The sequence below is a fragment of the Sus scrofa genome, chromosome 6 (genome assembly GCF_000003025.6).
Source record: "Sus scrofa isolate TJ Tabasco breed Duroc chromosome 6, Sscrofa11.1, whole genome shotgun sequence".
Classification (NCBI taxonomy): domain Eukaryota; kingdom Metazoa; phylum Chordata; class Mammalia; order Artiodactyla; family Suidae; genus Sus; species Sus scrofa.
In genome coordinates, this window is record NC_010448.4 from 74,221,845 (window position 1) to 74,247,289 (window position 25,445).

Consider the following 25,445-nt stretch of genomic DNA (forward strand, 5'->3'; position numbering starts at 1 on the left):
CATGTAAAAGAATGAAATTAGAACACTCCCTAACACCATACACAAAAATAAACTCAAAATGGATTAGAGACCTAGATATAAGACCAGATACTATAAAACTCTTAGAGGAAAACATAGGCCAAACACTCTCACATAAATGACAGCAACATCTTCTCAGACCCACCTCTTAGAGTAATGACAGTAAAAACAAAAATAAACAAATGCGACTTAATTAAACTTAAAAGTTTCTGCAAATCAAAGGAAACCCTAAACAAAACAAAAAGACCACCCACAGAGTGGGAGAAAATATTTGCAAATGAATCAACTGAAAAGGGATTAATCTCCAAAATTTATAAATACCTCCTACAGCTCAATACCAAAAAAACAAACAACCCCATCAAAAAATGGGCAGAAGATCTAAACAGACAATTCTCCAAAGAAGACATATGGGGATGGCCAAAAAACACATGAAAAGATGTTCAACATCACTTATTATTAGAGAAATGCAAATCAAAACCTCCTTACACCAGCCAGAATGGCCATCATCAAAAAGTCTACACATAATAAGTGCTGGAGAGGGTGTGGAGAAAAAGGAAACTATTACACTGTTGGTGGGATTGTAAATTGGTGCAACCACTGTGGAAAACAGTATGGAGATTCCTCAGAAAACTAAAAATAGAACTACCATTTGATCCAGCAATCCCACTCCTGGGCATCTATCCAGAGAAAACCATGACTTGAAAAGACACATGTACTCCAGTGTTCATTGCAGCACTATTTGCAATAGCCAAAACATGGAAACAACCTAAATGTCCATCGACAGAGGAGTGGATCAAGAAGATGTGGTACATATACACAATGGAATATTACTCAGCCATCAAAAGGACTGAAATACTGGCATTTTTAGCAACATGGATGGACCTAGAAATTATCGTGCTAAGTGAAGTCAGTCAGACAATGATATACCAACATCAAATGCTATCACTGACATGTGGAATCTGAAAAAAAGGACATAATGAATTTCTTTGCAGAACATATACTGACTCACAGACTTTGAAAAACGTATGGTTTCCAAAGGAGACAGTTTGGGGGGTGGGGGGATGTGCTGGGGGCATGGGATGGAAATACTATAAAACTGGATTGTGATGATTGTACAACTATAAATGTAATAAATTCATTGAGTAATAATAATTTTTTAAAAAAGAGCATAGTGAAGGATGAGATGCTCTGAGTTGACTCTCCAGAAGGCCAAGTGAATTGAAAAACTGCTCTGGGTACACAAACAAGGCATGAGTACTCTGCCTGGGCATGTCCCTCTGCTTCTGGAAAGAAGCGTCCTCTGAGCTTGGGTGAAAGGGATAGACAGAAGGAGTTTAATGGAGGTGGGAAGGAGAACATTCTAGGCAGGGGGCATGGAGTGAGCAAAGAAAATGTTAAAGAGGATGGGGGGGCAGGTGGCTCAAGCACTGCAAATTGAGATGCATTTCCAGAAACCTGGCTCAGCTGTGTCTCACCTGAGTGGAGGGGCACCCTTCCTCTGCCAAGATCTCTCCCCAGAACTAATGTGCCCTCTACAGAACATCTCTGGCACCTGTGTCATTGGTGCTGTGAACTGGACCTTGCTCCATCAACCCGAGCTGGGACTCTATGTGATATGTCACAGCTAATGCACTAACTCTATGCCAGGATTGTGCTGGGCACCTTACCTGATTTATTTCATTCATTCTTAAGGACAACTCACTGAAAAGATTCTAGAAAGGCAGAATCACAAAACAATTAAGAGCATGTGCTGGAGCCAGACTGCCCGGGTTCATATCCCACCTTTGTTCCTCACTAGCAATATCCTTGGGAAGTTACAGTTAATTTACCTACCCATATCTTTATGTTTCCTCTGCTATAAAAAGGAAAAAATAGTAGTATATCTTTTGTGGGGTTTTCTGAGGATTAAGTTAGTTCAGTGCCTTGGCACAACTATATGCAATAGTTGTGTTTTATTACTCAATGAATTTTATTACATTTATTGTTGTACAATGATCATCACAACCCAATTTTATAGTTTTTGCTCTTATCATCCCATTGAACAGGTGAAGAAACTGAGGCTCTGAGAATTTAATTTGACCTCTCCAAGGTCACAAAGTTAACACTCCACTGCCTTGGCAAGGATTCCCCACGGGCTGGCCTCTCTCTCCCACTTGTCTGGACTTGGAGACCCCTCACATCCTGGCCAAGCATCATGCCCCTGCTTCCCACCCAGTGTCCCTCCCACCTAACAGAAGACATCTCATCTCAGACGTGTGCCTCTGCGTCTGTTACTGCCACCACCTCTCTGCTTAGGATGTTTCCGCTGCCCCGAATGCTCTCCTCCCCATCTCTGCCTGTCCTGCGTGCACCTTGCAAAGCCAGAGCCAAATAACACCTCTACGCTGGAGATCCTGCATGTGTATCGGGTCAGGGGAGCCCCCTCCTTTGCATGTCCAGATGCCTTCTCCTCAGCTGGCCGCTGCCACCCCCACACACCCAAAGAGCAAGGGCCATAGTTTACACATCCTCGTGTTTGGGGCCAGATCTTTGCTGGGTGGGGATGGGGACTGTGCTGTGCTTTAGAGGATGTTCACCAGTATCCCTGGCCTCTACCCACTAGATGCCAGTAGTAAACCCGTCTCCAGTTGTGACAACTGAAAATGTCTCCAGATTTGGCCAAATGTCCCCTGTGGGGCTAAATTGCCCCTATTGAGAACCAGTAATAACCAGAATTTCCCCTGGGGTGACCAGGATGAGAAGGAGTGACTTTAGCCTGGGAAGCTGCAGAGCAAGGTTTGAAATCCCCAGACCTGCGTGCAGGGAGGTCACACAGACCAGGGAGGTTGGCTGAAGATGGTGAAGGAACAGGAGCGAACCTGCCTCCTGCTGGTCATAGCCAGGTGGAAATGTGATCCAGCTTTTGCCAGATCTTGAGACTCTTCGCCAGAAATCCTGTCTTTTATGTGAAATTCCCTGATTCTTAAATGTTGGCAACGAATAGGAACTTCTAAAAAAGGTTGTGAGAAAAACAGAATGTCTGTGGGCTAAATGTGGGCTTTGCAACCTTGCCTGTAGAGCAAGCTTTCATCCTAGAAACCTCGGGCAGCTCACACCCCCAGGATTCTCTGCAGTGGTTTGTGTCTTAGGCACCGTGCCCATGCTAGGACTCTGGACCACACGGACAGTCTCTGCCCACGTGGGCCACTCCACCCCCCTTCTGAAGCCCAATTCCAAAGAGTTGGAGGGTTCTAAATTCCCCAGGGACAGAGAATATGGGGAGCACCCCAGGAAGGGCTTCAGGAAGCCTGAGCTCTCATCCCACTCTGGCATTGATTTGCTGTGTGACCTTGGACAGTCACCTGCCTTCTCTGGGCTTCAGTTTCCTCCTCTGTTGAATGTTTGTAGGATAAAGAAAGAGAAAGGAGGGTGAGGGCACACTCTCTGTGTTCTGAGACTTGAGTGAGTATTTCCTCTTGGCAGCCCAGAGCCCCATCTGGCTTACTCAGTGCCCGGCGGGCATTCTAGTCCTCAGACTGACCTGGGCAGGGACAAGCTGGCTTCGCCTCCCAGCTCAGGAATCCCGCATTTCAGACGGGGAGTCTGGGTGGTCCTGGTGGACTCTTTGCTCTGTGCAGTCAGGTTATTGATGCTGGAGGCTGCTCCAGGGGTGGAATCCACCGTTCTGTCACTGGGAAGGGTCAGGCTCTTAGCCCCTGCTGGTGCCAATGGCAAAGCTCTGGGTTAGTGAGACCATCTCCCTGCTGAGAGGTGCTCTCAGCCACAGGGCAGCTCAGGTGCACAAGCCCGCACCTGGCCCATGTGCAGTTCCTCAGACAGTTTCCTGGTGGGCTCTGTGGCCAAGAGGCACCTTCCTAAGGCTGATAGGAGTGGAAGAGTCTGGGAGATCTTTTTATCCAACCTCCTAATTTTATAGATGGAGAAACTGAGGCCCCGGGAGGGAAGAGGGTCCACCCAAGGTCACCCAGCCAGCAGAATAAACACCCACATCTCCTGACTCCCTGTCCCCTGCCCCTTCTGATCTGACATAGGGCTCTCCCGGAAGTGGTCAGTGGTGAGATGTACAAAGAGAGACAGATAGGCAGACAGACAGATGGACCCAGACAAGCACTGGCTTTGCCTGTCACCAACTGTGATCTAACACCAGTGGCTGTGGACTCCATGTCTGGAGCCGCCAGGCAGGTCACTTACAGGGGCGACAGAGCAGTGAGGATGGGTAGGGGGAGGGGATCTACAGTCACCATGTGGGATAGAACAGGGTTCTACCGCCAGACCTCTTGATTTTTCCAAAATAAAGCTAAATATCTGAATTGTGGGGCGTACATTATCCTAGTTTTTAAATGTTGGTGCCAGCTGGAGATTGGCGCTTGCTGTCTACCTTGGAAACAGATTTGTAAAACGCCTTTTAATAGCGCGCTAGGAAAAGAAGACATGTACACAGGCCGCAGTTGGCTCTAAGGTGACCAGCGTGCTCCCTTCTCTTACCCTCAGTTTACTCTGCTTTAAAACGGGTGTCAGGAGTTCTCTTGTGGCTCAGCAGGTTAAGGATCTGGGATTGTCACTGCAGCGCTTTGGGTCACTGCTGTGGCACTGGTTCAGTCCTTGACCCAGGAGTTTCCACATGCTACAGGCACGAACAAAAATAAATAAATTGATTCATTAATATAATATAAAATGGGTATCCTAACAGTGCCCTCTCTCATAGGGCAGCTGAGGGCTTAAAGGAGATGAGCCACTAGAGGGCCTATCGTGTTGCTGGGACCACAGTAAAAGGTAATAACGATTGTTCTTTGTTAAGACCCATCCTTTCCTAGGGAGAAATGAGAAGGGGTTTGTTAAGTCTAGCACAAGGCAACTGGGAGGTCCTGAGCCAGAACTTAAGATCTTTCCATCAGGAGTTCCCGTCGTGGCTCAGTGGTTAATGAATCCGACTAGAAATCATGAGGTTGCGGGTTCGATCCCTGGCCTTGCTCAGTGGGTTAAGGTTCCGGCGTTGCCACGAGCTGTGGTCGTGGTCGCAGACAAGGCTTGGATCCCGCCTTGCTGTGGCTGGCGTAGGCTGGTGGCTACAGCTCTGATTCGACCCCTAGCCTGGGAACCTCCATATGCTGTGGGAGTGGCCCAAGAAATGGCAAAAAAAAAAAAATTATATATATATTAAAAAAAAGATCTTTCCATCAATCTACAAACCAGAGTGTATGCTTGCTCTGTGCCTGGCATGGTGGGCACATATCAATTTGAGATCCTGTCCCTGCCTTGAATTTATAGGAGAGGTAGGTTTAGCATCCCACTCCCCAGCAGCTCATGGGGTTCTTTCACCCCAGGAATCCTGAGCATCCCTTCCCCGGGGCCCTAATCCGGGAGAAACATTCTCTTTTCAAAGGGCGGGTGGTTCTTCAAAAAGAAATGCAGCTTCTTTCACATTAGGAAACACATTTCTGCTTGTTTGTTTTAATGAGAAACTTGAGGGGGAAGATGCCAGTCCTTCCTACGGATCTGTTGGACAAATCTGCCTCCTGAAACCAGTTCCAAAGATATTTAAAGGACAACTCTGGGAAAAGAAGAATTTAGAATTCTAATTAGTCCCATTGGAACTGGGGGCCGTTACAGATTTCTGCCCTGAGAACCTGGAGACCAGAGCCTAAGGTTGCTTCCTGAGGTCCAGGGTGCCCACTGTTCTTCCTCCTGGGCTTGGCCCACACTGGGGCAGCTGGGGGCAAAGTCAAGCCTGCTCCTGGCGTTGCTGGAGGCCCTCGCGGCCACAGAACCACGCCCCCCCAACCCCCATCTGCTGTGCGTTGGTGACGGAGGCCGGGTGTGCTCTGCCTTCAGGGTTGGAGAAGCGGGGAGTCGTTCTGGCTGACTTGCCTGAATTCTGGTGGGCGGGCAAGCAGGTAAAGCCCGTAATTACAGGAAAGCAGCCTGGGGCATGTGTGGACAGGCCTCCTGGAGGCCAGGCAGGTGGCCTCCTGAAAAGGGGGGCCCCAGAGTTTGGACTCTGAGTGCAAAAAGCCATAGGGTGGGGGAAGGGTGGTTATGTAACTGTGATGCTACAGCCACTGAAAGAATGACCTGGCTATGCGCCACTGCCTTGGTTCCCCACCCTTCCAGAAGGACGTGAGGACTTTGCAGTGCAGGCATGTCAGTGGCCGTCAGCTTTATCAGCACCAGGGTTACCTGAAGAGGACTGCTCAAACAGACTGTCAGGCCTCACCTGCTGAGTTTCTGATTCCGGAGGTGGGGGCAGGGCAGAGAATTTGCGTTTCTCATAAAGGCACAGGGTTGGTGCTGATACAGCTAGTCCAGGGACCACACTTTGAGAACCACTGCTCTAGACCTTGGTGAAGTCGGTCTGCTTGGGCCCCTGATTTGCTGTGTGCCTCTGGGCCAGTATCTGAGCCTCTCTGGACTTCTGTTTTTCTCAGGAGAAGCCAACTTTGAACAGATAAACCCCACTTCAGTGTTGAGAAGCCTAATTACTATTTGCCAGTAGCTCAGAGACCTTCACATGAAGGGCCCAGGCCTTTGCCCAGGTTCTTATTCCATGGGTCTAACCTGTTTGTGTCCACTGTGAGAGCTGTTGCTTTAGGAGAGACTGGCACTTTAAGCCTTAAAGGGACAGGACAGTCCAGCCTCTCTCAGCCTCAGTGCTCAGCCTGCATGCCAGAATCTTGAAGTCTATTGTTAGGTCTAAGAGATTTTCTTTCCCATGTCCCTTTAAGAGCCATTCCACAGGCAATGGCCGTGGAGATGAAGCTGGGAGAGGGAAGATGTAGGAATCCAGGCCCTTCCTGGTTCCAGGGAGGGAAGAATAGTTTCTCCTTTGCAGAAATTGCCAGTCTTTCCCAGGGGCTCACCTTAGGCCTGCATGGTGTCACATCCCAGGTGCCCAATACAGGCCAGACTGCATGGTGCTTTAGCTCTGGAGCCCAGTACTGTGCCTGGCCCATGGTTGGTACACATTCAGTATCTGTTGAGTCAGGGAAAGAATAAATGAAGACAGACATGGTTGAAGTACTGAGTTTAAACTTACCAGCTGCATGATCTTAGACATTTCACCAAAGCCTTGGTTTCTTCCATTGTAAAAATCAGAATAATTAACTTTTATAAGGGTGAGAATTTATGGCATAATTATTAAGAGAACCAGCTCTTCAGCCAGAACTGCCTGCCCCTGAACCCTAGTTCCACCCTATTTTACTGTGTGACTTCGGATAAGCTACAAAGCCTCTCTGTTCCTTGGTTTCCTCATTGATAAAGTGAGGATTATAATAGTACTTATACAGTGTTGTAAGGATTAAAATGAGCTAATATGTATAAAGTGCTCTATCCAATATTACTAAAAACCCTCAACAATGATGATACTATTTCTGTGCATTGGTAAATTAAGTTACAGCATGTAAGTGACAAGTACCTAGCAGAGTGCCTGGCACAGAGGTGGAAGTGCTCAATAAACAGTGACTATTATTTTTATCTTGGGCACTCATGGACCCATAGCCATGTGTGTCTCTTGAATCACACAGAAGAAATGGAGACACAGGGGGCCTGAAAATTGCAGTGATGGATATAGTGTTCTCTTTCCCAGGAGCCACCACCCCGGTGTCCAGGGCTCCTGTTGAGGAAGGTGAAGTACCACAAGTGGCCACAGGGGGCAGCAGATGATCCTTTCCCCCATGCGCTGCAGAGGCTTCGTTCCCTGAGTCCTGGCTTTAGGGGGTAAAGGTTGACTGTTCCACCTTACCCACAGGCAGGAGTTCCCCGTAACCCTGATGTGGAAGGTAGTCCCCAGAGAGCACCCCTCGCTTCTGAGGATTAGACTTCCAACCTTGTGTTTACCAGCCACATCATCTTGGACAAGTCCCTTTGTCTTCCCTAAATCTGTTTTCTCATCTGGGGCATGGGGATAGAGTGGTTTTGAGGGTTGACAGAGTGAGAAAAGGCATTCCCTGGGGTGAAGTGAGTGCTCAATGACACTTGTTGCCAAGGTAACATGACAGTTATTAGCCCAGACTCTGCAGACGGACTACTGTAAGCTTGAGTCCTGCCTGTATCACTCATTGGCTGTGTGCCTTCAGGTGAGTGACTTAACTTCTGTGTCTGTTCTGCATCTGCAAAATGGGGATAATAATAGGACACATAATTCTCAGAATTGTTGAGAGGAGTAAGTGAATGTATAAAGTTCTCAGATCAGTGCCCGGCACATATAGTTAGCGCTATGTGCATGTCTGCCCGTATGATTATTGGAAGTCATCGTATTTTTGATGTTATTATTATTTATTCTGAATAAGCTGCAACATTTCAACTTTCTGCAGAAATCTCTCTGCTTGACATGAACTCCCCAGAAAGAGGCTTAAAGGAGATGAGGGAGCTGTGGCTCTCGGGTGAGGAGGACTTTTTCCTTTGGTTGCAGTTGAGAATCTAACTTGGGACGCAAGATGGTCTGACAGGCAGGGCACAGAGGCCAGCCACACTCTGAAAATATTTCAATGCCTAGCTCTGAGCGAAGCTTCTGCCTCTAGGGAAGGTCCTTTGGAAACTTCCAGAGGGGATCAGGCTCTTCACCAGGTCATTTGGGGCCCAGGAAAGATTGCCAGAGGGTACCCATGAGCCCATGACAGGCACACAAAAGTCTCCAGCCAAAGAAGGCCTCACCAGGACAGATGGCAGGATGGACCAGGGGTAAAATCCTCTATCCTCCAAGGGCTGAGGTCTAAGTAGGTTTGGGGGAAAATCCCAGTCTAATCCTCCCTGCTGCACCTGTGCCCCAGAGGCCAACTGGGATGACCAAGAGAAGAGGAGATCAGAGCCATCCCCACTGGTGCCCTCGGCCACAAAGGCATCCTGGGGAGCAGATCAGGGGCTGCAATCTCCATGGAGACAGCAGACTGTGCTTGTCTGGCTTAGACACAATGGGTATGTCACTCCCCCCCACCCCCGCCGGCAATGTCCTCAAGCCCATTTTTCTGAAGGTTTACTTTGTGCTGAGCATCATTCAGAGCTCTGCCGGTGCCTCCTGTCATTGAAACCTCCTACCACCACCCTACAAGATAGTGGCCACAATTATCTCCATCTTACTGATGAGGAACCTGGGGCTTCCAGGGGTGACTCTTTTGTCCCATGAGTGTGTGTCAGAGCCAGGACTTGAGTTCTGGCCTCTCCGCTTCCACGGAATGTGTCCCCAGCCTCTGGGGGCATGGGAGGGAGAGGAGCAGCATCCAACATGGTCCTCCGTGAGCTCTGCCTCCCGGTGGCCTCACCTGCTCAGCATCCCTCCCAACCCGTGTGAGGGGACCTAGTGACTCACTTCCAATGAACAGGACAGGGACAAGGGGGTGGATGTCATTTCCAAGATTAGGTGACAAAGACAGTGGTTTCCATCTTGGGCACGCCCTGTCTTGCTCTCTTCTGGAGCCCTCGGAGGGAGGCAAGGTGCAGTTTTGCAGGTAGATGTATTGCTCTATGGCAAAGAACTGAGGGTGGCCTCGGGCCCACAGCCAAGGAGGAGCTGAGGTTCTTGGTCCAACACCAGACACTGAATCTGGCCAGAGCCCTACGAGTGAACTTGGGAATAGATCCTCCCCAGGGGAGGCTTGAGTGAACCCTAGCCCCAGCTGACACCTTGCCTGCAGCCTGCCACCCCGGATTCCTGACCCACAGAAACTGAGAGATAATAAATGCTTGTTGTTCTAAGCTTCTGCGTTTGGGGGTGATTTGTCACGCAGCAATAGATAAGTCATGCACTTGCTGTCACTACTAGCATCACACACAAAATGTAGCCACACAACCGCTATGAGAAGGATTAAAAAGACCAGCTCAACCGTAGCAGGCAGAGCTGGGAAAGCCCTTCCCACAGCTGCTAACCCAGCCCTTCACTTTGCTTTTGCCATTGAGGGCCCTTAGATGCAGATACAAAACGACCCTCTTCCACGGCCACACATAGGAGGTTGCTATGGAAGTTTCCAGACTTCAGCAGCTCACGAGGGTGTTAGGGACAAAACGGTGCAGATTCCTAAGAATCCACAGGTGCTACCTTGTCTTAGTTCCAGGGGTTTGAAGAGAGTCATGTTGGCTGGAAGATCTCAGTAAAACCTCTTCTACAAATACTGAAAACGGCCGGGGGGGGGGAACCCGAAAAATTCCAGTGGGCTCAAATATTCAACTTCAGGCAGATATCAAATATAGTGGGACTCTTTCATACCAGGCTTCCAGGTTTTCTTCCTTAAGTCAAAATGTCATGTCACCTGCTGCTGTGATCTAAAGGAAATTTTCCAGAGCCCCCGCTGTGGCACTGTGAGTTAAGAATCCGACTGCAGCAGCTTAGTTTGCTGCAAAGGCACAGGTTCGATCCCCGGGCTGGCACAGTGAGTTAAAGGATCTGGCATTGTCACAGCTGCGGCTTGGATTCAATCCCTGGCCCGGGAACTTCCATATGCCATGGGTGCAGCCATAAAAGAAGTAAATTAATTTTAAAAAGTATAGGAAGTTCCTTTGGGAATGAAGGGGCACTGTGAATGGAAACTGCACTGAACCCTTGTGTCCTTGTGCCCTGTTGGCCTGAGGTCAAGGTCATGGGGACAACATCTGGCCTCAGAGCTTAGAAGGAGAGCAGCTTCCTAGCCCTTGGCCTGGTTGCTCATCTCCTCCCCACCCCCCACCCTCATCTCCCTGCCAGTTTCCCACTACGCCTTTGCTCCTTATGAGTCTTCAGGAGGACTGCATGGGGACAGTGCCTGCAGCCTTTCCCCTGCTCCCCAGATCCTTTCTTTCTGCTGCCTTGCAGAGGCAGGACACAGCAGACCCCGGAGAAGGACAGAGTGAGCCAAATTCCAGGCCCAGCTGTCTCCAGCATCAATTCTCAGCATCCCCCAGGGAGGCCGTGAAAATCTTCTGGGAGTAGAACCAGCTACAGAATATGCAGATCCCACTGCAAAAATGAACGTGCAAGGGCCCTAATTCAAAACAAATTACAAATGCCAAGGTCACAACATTAACCTTCACGCAGCATCCTTCTGCACAGGTTGCATGGTCAGAAGCTGCCCTGGTCTTAGAATCACCAATGAAAACAGCCCTGGAGGTACTGTGCCTGGAGGGAGTGTCCACATGGCCCAGGGCAGAAAACAGACTATTGTCCCAGCTCCTGCGTCTCCTGTGACAGAACTGAAGAGAAATGTCTCCTGAGCCCAGGGTGTCCTCATAATCAGAAACATACCTCGAGGAAGAAAGACCTCCCACCCAAGGCAGATGGTTTTCTGGAAGGCTGCAGGCTGCCGCTGCTGTCGGGGTTCTGCCTGCTCGCAGGGTTGTGCATAGGGGGATGGAGAGGCTGGGGGAGGCCTGGGCAGTCTGAGAACCCCAGAAAGAGTGGGAGGGTGGGCCTCCCTGCCATGCGAAGTCCTGGTCCTGAGTGTGAGAAACACACACACACACACACACACATCCAGGCCAAACTTCGCTAAGAAAGGAGAGCAGCAGAATTTCCCCAGGGCTGGGGGCTTGAGCAACAGCTTGGCTTATTGAAACATCAGTAGAACATATGTGCAGACTCCTGAAAGGATACAGAGGGACCAATAAGCACTGTTAGCCAATAAGCCAAATAGAAACTTCTAGACATTTCCTTGGTTGTCCTTTCTCCACCGTCTCCTCTTTCTTCTGAGGTTCTAAAAAGTTGCCAACATTTCAAACTTAGATTTCATGTAAAAATTCATATTCCTAGTAGCTCTAAAAAAAATTTCAGAACCTCTGGTAACAGTGGAGCCAAATTTCTCTATGACAGCCGTCTACTGCCTCCTCTACAGTGGCTTTTTTTGCCATAGTCCCCACCACTCCCTAAGGGCTCCCTGACATCAAATCCCAGAGGCAAGTGCTACACATCCATGCCTGTGCTGCTGTTTTCTTATTAAGGAGCTAAGAGGAAAGTGCATGTTCCTATCGAAAGTGGGAAAGTAGGGGAGTTCCTGTCGCGGCTCAGTGTTTAATGAACCTGACTAGCATCCACGAGGACGAGGGTTTGATCCCTGGCCCTCCTCAGTGGGTTAAGGATCTGATGTTGCGGTGAGCTGTGATGTGGGTCACGGATGAGGTTCAGATCCCACGTTGCAGTGGCTGTGGCGTAGACTGGCAGCTACAGCTCCTATTAGACCCCTAGCCTGGGAACCTCCACATGCTGCAGGCATGACCCTACAAATCAAAATAATAATAATCAAAAAAAAGGTGGGAAAATAGGAGGCTGACCAAGAGTTCTATATACTTCGATAAATATGGGAAAGAGCATGTTTCTTTGTGGGATTGAAGAGCCATGCTACCAGTTTAACACACAAAGAATGTCTATGTAAAAAGAATACAGGAAGTTCCCATCACGGCTCCACGGTAATGAACCCAACCAGTATCTATGAAGACGCGGGTTTGATTCCTGGCTCTGCTCAGTGTTGCCATGAGCTGCGGTGTAGGCCACAGATGTGGCTCAGATCCCACGTTGCTGTGGCTGTGGCTTAGGCCAGCAGCTGCCACTCCGATTCGACCCCTAGCCTGGAAACTTCCATCTGCAGTGGGTGCGGCCTTAAAACGATAAAAATAATAATAATAAATTAAAAGAATAAAATAAATGAAAAGAATACCTAAATCCCCAATGAAACAGAGCACAGCCATGGATGCCCTGCCCGCCTCACTTTGTTGTGTCCTGTTGCGTGCCTGAAAGCATCTGAAACAAAGTCTCCTGGACCAGATGTCTCCAGAATGCAAGGGCGCTCCCAGCTTCTCCACCCACGAGGGCTCAGAACAACCTTTTCTTCTCTTCTGCCTCTTATCCCAGCAAAGGCAGAGAACTTGGGGGATTCCCAGCATCTTCTGTCACTGGGCGTGGGGTCAGTTTCCTTCTCCCAGGGTGGTGTGGGTGTTTAACCCTATGGGTGGTTTTCTTCCAGAGCTGGAAGCACCACCTGTCAGCCCTCCACTGGGTAGTCAGGAGTCCAGTCAGAGAGGGGTAGGGGGTCTGAGGCAGCCCTGTGGCCCTCCACAACTGGGCCAGTGTCCCAGTCATTGGGAGGGCAAGGACAAGGGGGTGGGGTGGGGGTGGGAGCTGGGAAGGCCAGGATGGATGGTGGCCAGGCCACAGTGGTTGGTTGCTCAGAGGCAGGGTTCCTCGCCCACAGACAGGAAAGGGACATGTGGAAGGCTTTAGAGACTTTTAGAGGGGGAAGTAATTTGGTTCCCAAAGCTGGTTGGAGAGCCTGCTGTCAGTACCTCCAAGTTCCCAGGCCTCGGCCAGGGGGAGCAGCAGGTTACTGAGCCAGGCCTGGACAGGGCGGGGTGCATCCTGCCTGGAAGGGGAGACTGAGAATTCACAGAAAGTGTGTGGTTCCTTACCCAGCCAATGTCACCTCTGCTTCCCTGTCTGCAGTGAGGGATACCAGGGATCTGCCTCCTGAGGCTGTGGGGCGATAATTAGTCCTTCCAAGGAGCATCATAATCCCCAGATCAAAAGGGGTTCAGAGCTGCAAACTACTTTACAGCGAGCTGGACCAGCCACTAGGGCACCCACTGCAGAGGGCAGGTTCAGATTTGCAGACCCTTGAAGAGGGCACCTCCTTCAGGGCTTAGCTGGCCTAATAACTGATCCCTCACCCTGGCCCAGGCCTCCCCTGGAAACACCTAATGTCACATGGCTGCACAGAGGGGAGCTGATGAGTAGCACTGGTGATGGTCAGCATGGGAATTACTGATGCCCATTTTATTCAGGAAATGAAGGGTAGGCAGAGGACCCTCCCCAGATTACAGCTTCCGGTGGGTAAAGACCATATCAGCCACCCTCCCCCCAACCCCGGCAGAACAAGCTACTCGAGTATTGTTTATTGTGTTCATTTAAAGAATGACTGGTCCAAGTTCCCTTCCGGGGCTCAGCGGTTAATGAACCCGACTAGGATCCATGAGGATGCAGGTTTGATCCCTGGCCTCACTCAGTGGGTTAAGGATCCGGCGTTGCCGTGAACTGTGGTGTAGGTGGTCAGCTGCAGCTCCAATTTGACCCCTAGCCTGGGAACCTCCAAATGCCTTGGGAGCTGCGCTAAAAAGCAAAAAAAAAAAAAGGCTGGTTACAGAACAGGTAAGTGAAGCAAATGTCCCAGAGCTCCCACCCCTTTTCCTGCCCGGTTTTTCCGCCCTCTCCCGGCCACTTAGTGGGACTTCAGCTCTTCAGCAAGGCTGTCACCAGGGTGTCAGAAGCGTGGAGAAACGGGAACTGGGTACCAGCCAGGTTGTCCCCTTGACGCACTCACTTGGGGTTTTCAAAGACCTGGATTCAGGCCTGTCACTCCCTGTGACACTGGCCATCTTTCTATCCTTCAGTTTCTCCAGGAATGACCACGCTGGGGATACGCAGAGTTGCCAGGGCCTGGCGCCCAAAGGCCCTAGGATTCCCCCCGGCCCCGGGGCGAGTCTGGACGCCGCCGAGAGGCTGGGGGCGGGGCCATGGGCGGGGCCATGGGCGGGGTGAGCGGCGGCCCTCGCCAGCCCGGAAGCAGCGGGAGGAGGAGCCGCGGGAGTGAGAGTCGTTCCCACGTGAGAGGCTCGGCGGTCGAATTCCTCGCGTGCGGCGGCCGCGGACCGCCCCGCGTCCGGCCGGACGGAGAGCCCTGGTCCGGCGCGCGCGGGCGGCCGGGCGGGCGGCGGGGACGGCGCTCGGCTGCGCCTCGATGCGGCGGCGACCCCAGGGTCTGTGAGCCGGGCGCCCGCCGTCGGAGCCCCCCGCGCCGCCGCGGGCAGCGCCCCCCGGGCAAGCGGCATGCGGGCGGCAGACTCTGGCACCTGGGAGCGCGTCCGCCAGCTCGCAGCGCAGGGAGAGTCGGCGCCTTCCTGCGGGGCCGGGGCCGGGCCGGCGCGCCCCTCGGGGCCCATAGCCTGCGAGCCGGGTGCGGACGCGGCGGGGCCCAGCGATCGGCCCCGCGCCGGGGCGCCCTCGGTTCGAGCGGATGGCGACTGCAGCCAGCCGGGTAGGTGCGCGCTGGACGGGGAGGGCAGCTCGGCCGCAGGCCCCAGGAGCTCCGGGGCCGGGCGCGCGGGGGCGCTCCCTCCCGGGATCCGGCCGCCGCTGGTGGCAAAGTTCTCGCCGTGCCCGGAGCCCTGAGCGCAGGACGGGTTGCAAGGGGAGACGCGCGGAACGCGGAGTTAGTTTTCTGTGTCGGAACGGGGGTTTCGGGTCTCCACGGCTTTCCGGCGAAGCCCACTGGAGAGCTGCAGAGGGAGGTCAAGGCCACGCCTGCCGGGGCCGTGTGATCCCGAGGCGCCCGGAGACCCAGGTCTGGGCCGGATCCCGCGCCTGTACTGGGAAGCGTGGGAACGGGGCCAGCCTCGCGCTAAGTAGGGGAGGCCCCCTGTGACCAGACCTGTAACCCACCTGGCAACCCCATAAAGTGCCAAGGGAAGCGCAGCCTTCCCTCCCACCCTTCGCAGAGGAAAGTGATGATTCGTATTTGCTAGGAGCGAAGAGATTTCTCATACACTTGAACGACTAAGGCCGAAAGAGACATTGCATTGCCACAGATGCAGTGGTCTGTGTATTGTTGGCTAATCCGCCTCAGGCTGAGAACCGCGTTTGAGTGTTAAAATGTTCCGAGTGGATGCCCCCGTCCCATTCCATTCTGTTCCAGTCGCAGCTGGTCGCTCTCGGCTCAAGTTAGGTTACGTGGGTGGGGTGGGGCACGGAAACCCCTGGATCCTCATGACTCTAGGACAGGAAGATGGAAGACGAAGGGTTTCCAAGCCTCATCGGTTTGAAGTTCGAGTACTTCTTCCAGGAAAATTGGGAGGGGGGAACCACATGATTATTCATTATTTCTTGAACACCTATTTCTTGTTCCAGTAATTTACATGCAAAGTCTTCTTAAAAATCTTATCCCCACCCTGGCAGTGAGGCTGTGTTATATCCAGGAAGATAGGACAAGAAAAGGCTGGAGTTTAAGGGACTTGCCCAAGGCTCCAGAACCCTGAAACCATGGTACTGGAATTTCAGATTTTGTCTGTGGATTGACACCAGACTGCCTCTCCCAGGCAGCAAGCTTACTAACTCGGAAACACCAGGATTATTTAATAATTATTTCTTTCGGAGTTCCCCTCATGGCTCAGTGGTTAACGAATCCGACTAGGAACCATGAGGTTGCGGGTTTGATCCCTAGCCTTGCTCAGTGGGTTAAGGATCCAGTGTTGCCGTGAGCTGTGGTGTAGGTTGCAGATGTGGCTCACATCCCGAGTTGCTGTGGCTCTGGCGTGGGCCGGTGGCTACAGCTCCGTTTCAACCCCTAGCCTGGGAACCTCCATATGCCATGGGTACGGCCCTAGAAAAAGCAAAAAAAAAAAAAAAAAAAAAAGGCAGTAATTATTTCTTTCTTATGAGAATAAGGCCGACTGCAAGACCCCCTAATTCCAGGCTTCCTGTATTGGTCTCCCCAGGAGACGGAATCCTGGCGGGGGGTCAGTTCCAGCCACAGGAGCTAGGACCACCAACCAGCTGGCTCTGATCACCTGAACTGTGCTGGTGTCCTGGAACAACTGAGGGTCTGGAATAGGGACACTGAGGCCTGGAAGGAGCTTGAGTCCCTTGGCCCTTGGCTTTGGGGCTGGGCCTGCTGAAGACCGTCCCGCTAGCATGGGGCAATTAGAGCCCAAGACAGCCTGATGCGAAACAGCATAGATGCCAAGAGGAAGCAAGTGGGAGGGCTTGGGCAAGTTGCTTGATCTGAGACCCAGTTTACCCATCCATAAAGTGGGGATATGAATAATGGCAACTAGGAGTTTGCATCGTGGCTCAATGGTAATGAATCTAACTAGTATGCATGAGGACGCGGGTGCAATCCCTGGCCTCGTTCAGTGGGTTAAGGATCTGGCATTGCCGTGAGCTGTGGCGTAGGTCACAGACACAGCTAGGATCTAGCGTTGCTGTGGCTGTGGTGTAGGCCGGCAGCTGCAGCTTCCAATTCAACTACTAGCCTGGGAACTTCCATAGGCCGTGGGTGTGGCCCTAAAAAAAAAGCCAAAAAAAATTATAATAATGTCAACTAACACCTTGATCATTCAGAAGCTAGTGTCTGCCAAGTACCTTGCCTAATTCATAGATGATGCTTAATGAATATAAGTTGTCAGCTCTGCTCATGGGGGACCAACCAGTGCCCCCTTTGACTTAGTTTCCCATTAGGATGTGTGATGCTGTCTGCTCCATCTTGAACTGTGTTGAGATGACATTTGTCTTGTCTATAAAATACTTCAGTGATTCAGGGCTGACTGTTTTGCCTTTGGAGGTTGTTATTAAGTAAACATGTAGAAGAGGCCTGGGCAGAGATAAATGTCTTTACTTTGTGTCTATCTAGATTCTACTTGTGTATTCATAGTAGCAATGCCCTAATAACATGGTGTAGCTGAGAAACACCTGTCTCTGAGGTCCGGGAGTGGTTGTTATTCCGGGGGCCCTCATGGTGTCCCTTTAGGGCAGAGAGCAGTGGAAATCTCCTTTCCTGATCTCCAGATGGCATCACTGGTGTGAAACAGGATCAAGCCAGCAGCTAAACCAGAAAGTTCTGCATTCTCTCTACCCTTTACCCTCTCCTTGTCTCTGGTTCTTAAACACCAAATGCGGTTTCTGAGAACGCGGGGTTTTCATCTGGGAGGTCACTGGGAATTCTTCTGGCCTAAAACTGCAAGCTGAAATTATTACTGAAATAAATACTTTAGCCAGGCTGTGAGATAACTTGCCCCAGGATCTTATTACATTAACCCCCAGCCTAATGTGATGCTCAGATTAAGGAGCTGAAAGGAGGTCCTTTTGGATGACAGTCTGGAAGTTGGCACTTTCAGAAGTTAGGGAAAGAGAGAGGGGAGGGGATGCTTGCTTGGTGGGATGGAGGCCTGGCACCTTGACCTTGCTCATGGGGGATGTCCTGAGATTGGCAGGGTGATAAACCTTTACTGGTGACAGCTCTGGCCTCTGAAATGGAGCTACTTCTAGGGAAGGTTAGTATTTGGCCTCAGACTAGGGACAGAAATTAGACACAGTGCTGGCTGCACCTAGTTCTGCCCCAAATCTTTGACCTTGAGATACTCTGTAACTCAGTTTCCTTCTTGGTGTGGTGGGAATGGCTCCCCTGGAGGCGGGCGGTCCTTCCAGTCCTTCAGCAGAGTGTTCAGGTGATCACTGAGCCTTTTTTTCTTTTTTCCCTCTCCTACAGCACATGGAAGTTCCTAGGCCAGGGATCGAACCTGCGCCACAGCAGCAACGCAAGCTGCTGCAGCGACAATGCCGGATCCTTAACCCACTGTGCCAAAAGAGAACTTCCCACTGAGCCTTCTTAGACGGAGAGCTTGAATGATTCCCCCCCTTGATGGTCTGTTCATTCAGTCACATTTCTGGAGCTTCTCCTCCTGCCAGGCACTGTTGTAGCTGCCAGGGATGTAGCAGCAACCAGACAACGGCAGCCCTTGTTTCCATGGAGCTTATATTCTGTGGGAGGAGATTTCCAGGAGGCAGATACACACAGGATGTGTCAGGGGATGGTTAGTGCTTTGCAGGAAAAAAAAAAAAACAAAAAACAAAACCAGGTGAAGGGTTAGTGAGATGGGAGCAGGTGCTTTTGAGTATTGAGGTAGGTGGTCAGAGAGGGGTGCATTTGAAGATGAGGTGTGCGGGGGCTGAGTGCCGAAGGCGAGAGGATAGTGCCGGTCCGTGAAAGGGACCAAGTCATTGTCTTAAAGGTGTTGGCAAATGAGTATCTTGGTAGACTGGGCCCTTGGTCTCTCCATTTCTGAAGCCTACCCAGGCCACCTTCTTTATCTGTCATTTGAGTTCTTAGCTCCTCTGGCCCCTCCCCCTCTCGTAAAGTCCCCTGGGGGAGGGGATCAAGGGCCAGGCTGGGTGCTAACCAAACTCAGGCTTTGTCTCAGTGCATCTCCTCCTGCAACCCACTGGGAGGGGCATTTGCTGATTCCATCCACAGACGGGAAGCTGGTGCTCCGAATATTTAGTATGTTGGCCAAGATCACACAGCTTGTAGCTATCATAGCCGGGACTCGGCCCAGGTTATAGACCCCAAAGCCGCGTGGAAAGTATTGATCTTAAGAAAGTAGACTGTGGTCAATGTCAGGTCCATTTTTCCTTTAAATTTTTATCTTTAAAAAAGAAAAAAAAGTTCGTCCTCTCCTTGACATTTCTTGTTTTAAGCAACCCAAGCGTTTGCTTATCTCTTGTGCCTTTAGCAATTTCCTCGCTAGGCTTTGCGTTATCCCTTTGGTAAAGGATTTCTGCTGGGTTGGGGCTGAAATTCAATCTCTACGTTGGAACTGGGAAGGCTCTTAGAAAGCCACCCACCAGGACCAGGAGGGTTTAGAGTGGGTTTCCTCAGTAAGGGGGGCAGGACAGAAATAATTGCGGCTTGACCGTTCTGGATAATCAGGAATGAAAGTCAGTGCTCTTGAAAAAATTTCTTTTTGGGGGGTGGGGGCCTTGCCTATGGCAGGCGGAAGTTCCCAGACCAGGGATCATACCTGTGCCACATCAGCAACAATGCTAGATCTTTAACCCACTGAGCCACCAGGGAACTCCCAGAAAAAGTTCTGATTGGTTTCCATTGGGAGGTTTCCTGTGGCCCAGCCCCCTCCACCGGTGTCTGTTTAGGGAGGTGGACTGAAAGTTCCTTCTGCCAGAGCAGGGGGCACGGGGCACCAGGTTTGGAATCAAACACACCCTGGTTTGAATTCACCAGCTCTGCTGCTTATTAGCTTTATGTTCCCAAGCAGGTTAGTTTGGGCCCCTAGCCTCAGTGTACCCATCTCTAAAATGGGATCATACCATCTGCCTCAGAATTGTTGGACTGGAATCTGTATTGTTAGCATCCTTCCTGCCCATGGGGCCTGCCGCTACCTGTGCCGTGAGGAAGAAGGGAAATTCCCCTTTATCCAGAGTCCGAGGGATTTGAATGAGTGTGTATGTAAAATTTTTAAAATTCTTTTAAGTTTGCAATAGTGGAATTTGATGAGGCAGGTGGTTTTGAAAGCATCCTAGCTGCTTCTTTGGCCTTCTCAGTCATCAGGAAATTTCCAGAAATAGGTCTTTATATGTTTTGTGTAATATTCCAGTTGCATTAAATGGATGATTTTCTAGGCCCCTCCAGCCACTCTTTCAATCATCTCAAGAGCCACAGAGCATGCACGGCTCAAGTAAAGTAGCAAACATGAGCCCAGTGTTAGCCTCTGTCACCCATCACACAGCCACTCGACAAAAATGGAAGATCAGACACGTTGGCTTGTACGCAGATTTTAGCCTCAGCAGATAAGCATACCAAGCATGTCATTAAAGTTGTCCAAAGCAATTGCCGTGGGGACCCTGTGTTTGCTGTGAGTCACTAAGGGCTGTGAACACTCCAGAGAGGATGGCAAGCCCTGGTTACGAGGTGTGTGCGTGCCTGTGTGTATAGTCATTTTTTACGAACTTACTCTCCTCCGTAAATGCATTTCGCGTTGAGTGCACCAGATGAGTGCCAGTGCAGGAGGGGAGAAGTCAGGACTGCCTCCTCTTCACAGGGACCACCCCTTCTGTCTCCCTTGGGGCAGCCATCATGACGGTGGGGGCTTCAGGCTTTCTCTTGTCTGCTGTTTGGATGCCTTTAAGAGAAGCCAGTTAGAAGACGCTGATGGTGGCAGTTCCTCGGAGCCCTCGCCAAATGACATTAGCCCAGCAGGTGCTGTTGCAGCCCCCAATTTGGAAGAAATTAATAGCCAGAAAGGTATGACAGGTGGGTGAGTCCCGCCTGGTGTCCTAGCCCTGAACTGGGTGATGCTAAGCCTGGGCTAAGGAGAAGGGGTGCTGGTGGATTCGGTGGCGACGAGCTTCCAAGTGAGCTTTGGGGACGGCTGTGGGGCACACTCATCACCGGCTGGCTAATCTGCAGGTGCCGATAGCCTTGTGTTTTGTTGCTGCCCGGATTTGGAGGCTCGCTCAGGCTCCCAGCTCGTCTGGGCTGTAACTTTTCACAAGCATTGTGTTCAGCATCTTTTAATTGTACAGGAGCTTCGGAAAGCTCTCCCTTGGGGCTTAGAGAGAAGAAAAAAAACACAGAAGCTAGTTCCTATAGGCTTTATTTCCTCACCTTATGGCTCAGCCTTGCCCTGCGCTCCTGGCTTTGAAGTCCTGTGTGCCTGAGCAAAGAAGAATGCGTGTTTCTGTCTGGTTAGGTCTGTGAAGGATGAAGGATGGCTTACCAAGGGCCATCAGGAGCCAAGCACTGCGTTCCTCGCGTTCCCGTGGGTCTCCCCTGACCCCGGTACGGCAGCTGGCATCATCCCCATCTTCCAGGACAGACAGTCGAGGCTTAAAGAGGTTACGCAGGTTGTCGTCAGTGGCTCATGCTGGCTGCGTGCCCTGCTGCTTCTTCCCTTCGGTTTCATTCATCAGCTGATGATTCCCTGATGATTCTCAGGGAAGAGGCTGCAGTGTTGGGAGTCATGGGATTTTTCCCATCATTGGCATCCAGCCAGCCTGGGGCCACTGGGAGGGGGGCCCTGGGGCCCAGAGCTGCTCCCCGCGCTCCACCAGTGACTTACTCCACGCTTCTGGCCCAGCCGGACTCCAAAGAGGCTGCCAGCACATGACGGGACCCTGGAATGCAGCCCATGATGGGACCCTGGAATGCAGACCCCTGCGAGGGAAATCTCGGCCAGGATGGGGTCAATTCACTCCCTCTTCCACAGCGAGGGTACTGAGACCCAGAGGGCGAAAGGCAGAGGGGGTGGTTTCCAGGGTCAAGTGTGAAAACTTACAAAGGCACTTGGCTGTCTTGACAAAGCCAGACCTTCTGTCTCTTCGCCCTCTTCCCTAATTCTCTCTGACCAGTGGAAAGGGGTCCTCAGACTCTGGGGACCACTGCGGTCCGGGGTGATTGCTAGTGTGCAGAGTCTCAGGTTCCACCTCTCAGCTCTGACTCCATAGGTCCGAGAAGGGGCCCCGGAATCTGTATTTTTATCAAGTGCCTTCGGTGATTTTTGATGCAGGGGTTCCACCAGTCAGACTTTGAGAACCTCTAGCCAGTCACCTTTCTGGAACTGGGATAATTTTAGAGGAAGCAACTGGGTGGGGGTGGGGGCACCTGCTCAGGCTTATCCCCACGCCCTGGCATAATTTGTAGTACATCTTTTTCCCTCCCACGGGGGACCCAAAGTGGACCTGAGGCACACGGAAAGCCTAGTGAGATCCCACTTCTTCCTTTTCTAATCAAATTCCCCGCCTCCACCTCTCCCTACCCCCCCCCCATATTCTCGAATCTATTAGAAGCACATGCATTTCTGTCTTGGGCTCTCACAAGACCGCAGCGGTAAGAAAGAGGGCCAGTTAAGGCTTCGTCTTTGCTCAGATGTCCTGCCCTGAGCCCTGTCCACCACCAGCGTTCACACTTGACCTTTCACTCAGCTAATAGTCCTTCTTCCTTGAGCTCTTGGGAGGGGCTGCCCTGGGCTGGGTGCTGAGGAGTCAGAGGAGGCCACCCTCTTGATGGTGGTTCATCCAGATTCCTCGGGTTTGGTACCAGTGCCAACCAGCCCAGGCCACCCACCTCCCTGCCGCCCCTTGGATCCTTTTTGTCGTTGGTCCAAATGCTGTGTCCCAGGCAGACGTGTTCAGCCAAGCAGCTTCCTCTCGGCACCTCTCCCGGTGCAGCCAAGAGCTTCGGGGGGCTGTTTCTATGACCTTACAACCTATGGACTCAGCTCCTTTGGGGTGGGAAGCCAAGGGGCCTGGGTAGCAGGGTGGGAAGGCTCAAACTATGCCCTCCCCAACCCCCCAAGTGGGAGGCCAGCAAAGAGCTGATTCTGGGGTCCATGGGCTGGTATGCAAACTCTGCGGCCCCCTGCTGAGACAGCCACCGTTGGTCCAGGATGGAGGTTGGGACGCTGCACCGCTTTTTGTTCTGTTTTATTTTGACCATAAAATACAAATAATATAAAATGTGCCATTTTGACCGTTTTTAGTGTACATTCAGTGGCATTAAGGACATTTACAGTGTGTGCATCCATCACTGCTATCCATTTCTAGAACTTCTTCGTCATCCCAGATGGAACCTGTACCCATGAGATAATAACTCTCCAGGCCCCCCTCCCCAGCCCCTGGTAACCCCACTCTGCTTTCTGTCTCTAAGCCTCTCCCTGTTCGTACAGTACCTGCAGGGCCCTGCACTTTTAACATTCTGCTCATCCCTGTCCCTTCCATGTGGTCCCAGGACCATCAGGAGATTCCCTGTCCTGGCCCTTTCATCCCAATATTTCCTTCACTTCCCTCATTTAAAACATGACCATCTCCCAATGTGCTGGGCAGGTTTAGGGAAGAAACAAATTCGCTTACCTTTCTTGTGATTACAACCCGTATTGTGAATGCCTCTGTGATGCATTAAACACACTATTTTTCTTGGGTTGGTTTTGTTTGATGTAGCCTTTTTTGAAAGGGAATGGCCCAGGTTTTTATTAGTTTGTTTTCCATAACACGTCTGAGACTACTCCATCTCAGGACCACCTGTCGCCCTGGGGAATGTGCCTTGGGCCATAGGGCAACTGATGCTGAGAAGTGCAGGGAGGCAGCGTCTTCTGGGTGTGCCCTGTCTTGGTCTTGGAGAAAATTCTGCGAGCCTGGGGTAAGGATGGGGTACTGCCAGCATCCTAAGCACTCAGCTTCCCCATCCTGGCTGCCAGACGCTGCCTCCATCTCTCCTTTCAAATTAAAGGCTGGAGGGTTGGACTGGTCAGGTCTGTGCCTTTGCAGTCCCAGACTGCAGCCACCTGCACACCTCGATTCCGCACCCCCCCCAACCCCCGCCAGTCAAGTTCAGACGTCTGACCAGGGCTGACGTCATCACGGATCTTGGGTCAGATCTTTGGCTATGCAGCCCGCTGTGGTATTCCCTTAAACCACCCCCAGCCATGGTGGGCTTGCACTGGGGCCTCCTGCAGCACCAGCCCTCACCTTCCTTTGAGACCTTTCTGGCTGCATTAACAGCTGATCAGAAGGGAAATTTCATCCATGATGTGTTCCCCGTAGTCTCCCTCCTCTTGGGCTCCAGTTGATGCTGCAGAGGTGATGCTGCCCCCGCCAAGCCGGGCTGCGTCCTCCCACCAGCAAGTGCAGGGGTTCTTTGGTGTGGGATTGAAATGTCTGCCCTGTGTTGCCTCCCTCTTGTTCCCTGGGAGAGACCAGGGAGGAGCCCCCTTTTATAGAAGGGGACGCGAAGGCAGACGCAGTGTGATTGCTTTGGGCCAGAGCTGTCGGACAGAACATTGCCCGGGTACAAGTGCTGTATACATCTGTGCTGTCCTGTATGGTAGCCGCTGGCTGTAAAGTGTAGCTAGCATGACCACAAAACCGAATTTCAAATGTTATTTGAAAGGCCCCGTGTGGCTGGCGGCTACTGCCTCAGATGGCGTGGCTGGCCTCGAGTCAGGGAGGGACACCACAGATGTACCTGTGACCCGTCACAGCTCAGGATGCCCAAGGTGCACGTTTTTCCTCTGTGCTCTTCCGAGGCCGCCGTGCTTCTCCACGTGGTCCCTGGACCGCCTGCGTCGGAATTGCTCAGCGCTTGTTGTAGTTTTTAAATCCCTGGACCCCCTCCCAGACCCAGATGGTCAGATATCTGGGCTAGTCCCAGGAATCTACATTTTAAATGTATTGCCTCCCACCCAGGGGGTTCTGATCTTTTCTGAAGTTTGGGCACCACCTGCTCCCGCACGTTCTGTCTCCACTCCCATGGGTTTTCCCAGCCTTCAGGGGCCCATTGGTGCCTTTGTGCCTTTATCCCCCATCCCCAACCCCCTAGCATCCCACCACAGATACCAGGCCAGTGGCTCTGAAGACCGGATGCCAAGACCAGCAAATCAGCCCTACCTGAGCACTTGCTGGAAATGCAGGTTCTCAGCCCGCCCCCGACCTGCAGAATTAGAAACTGGGGGTGAGCCCAGCAGTCAGGGTCTTAACAAACCCCTCGAGGGGATGCGGATGCCTGAATCCAGTCACTGCTCTAGGAAGCTCCTCCCACTTAAAATTTTCCCCCAATTCCTTGTCCATCTTCTCCCTCTCACCCTCCTTCCCCCTGCCCTCTGGACCCTGGCCTGTCCTCTCAACAGCGGAAGCTGCCAAGACCCTTCCACGCTCAGGGATTGCTGGGTGTGTGGAGAGATCGTCCATCTGCCTTTCATGAGGGCCTCTGGGGATCCTGGCCATCAAGGGGTTTCTATAAGGGAGGCGAGCAGAGCTGCAGCCAGCAGCACCCCCACCCCCTCTCCCAGCGTCCCAGGTGGTGGCCGCCTGCGCTCCCTATGCCAGAACCTCAGAAGAGCAGAGGGCCAGATGGGCCCATTTCCCTGGGGCCTCCAGGTCCCCTCTTGGGGTGGGGCCCCTGCTGCTTCCCCTGCATCCA

The 25,445-nt window shown here is 51.8% G+C and overlaps 1 protein-coding gene across 5 annotated transcripts in view; it reads left to right on the forward strand.

Annotated features, from left to right (window-relative positions):
* Window positions 1-25,445, forward strand: part of KAZN (kazrin, periplakin interacting protein) — a 1,105,661-nt gene that overhangs the window by 924,711 nt on the left and 155,505 nt on the right. Inside the window, exon 1 of one of the 5 annotated variants that reach the window (XM_005665021.3) lies at window positions 14,566-14,999. The exons of 3 other annotated variants lie outside the window; for them this stretch is intronic. In XM_005665021.3, coding sequence (XP_005665078.1) covers window positions 14,792-14,999 — 208 coding nt within the window. In that variant the 5' untranslated portion in view covers window positions 14,566-14,791. Of the gene's footprint in view, window positions 1-14,565; window positions 15,000-25,445 lie in introns of those variants that run through there. One more of the 5 variants, XM_003127625.5, reaches the window with a different exon arrangement.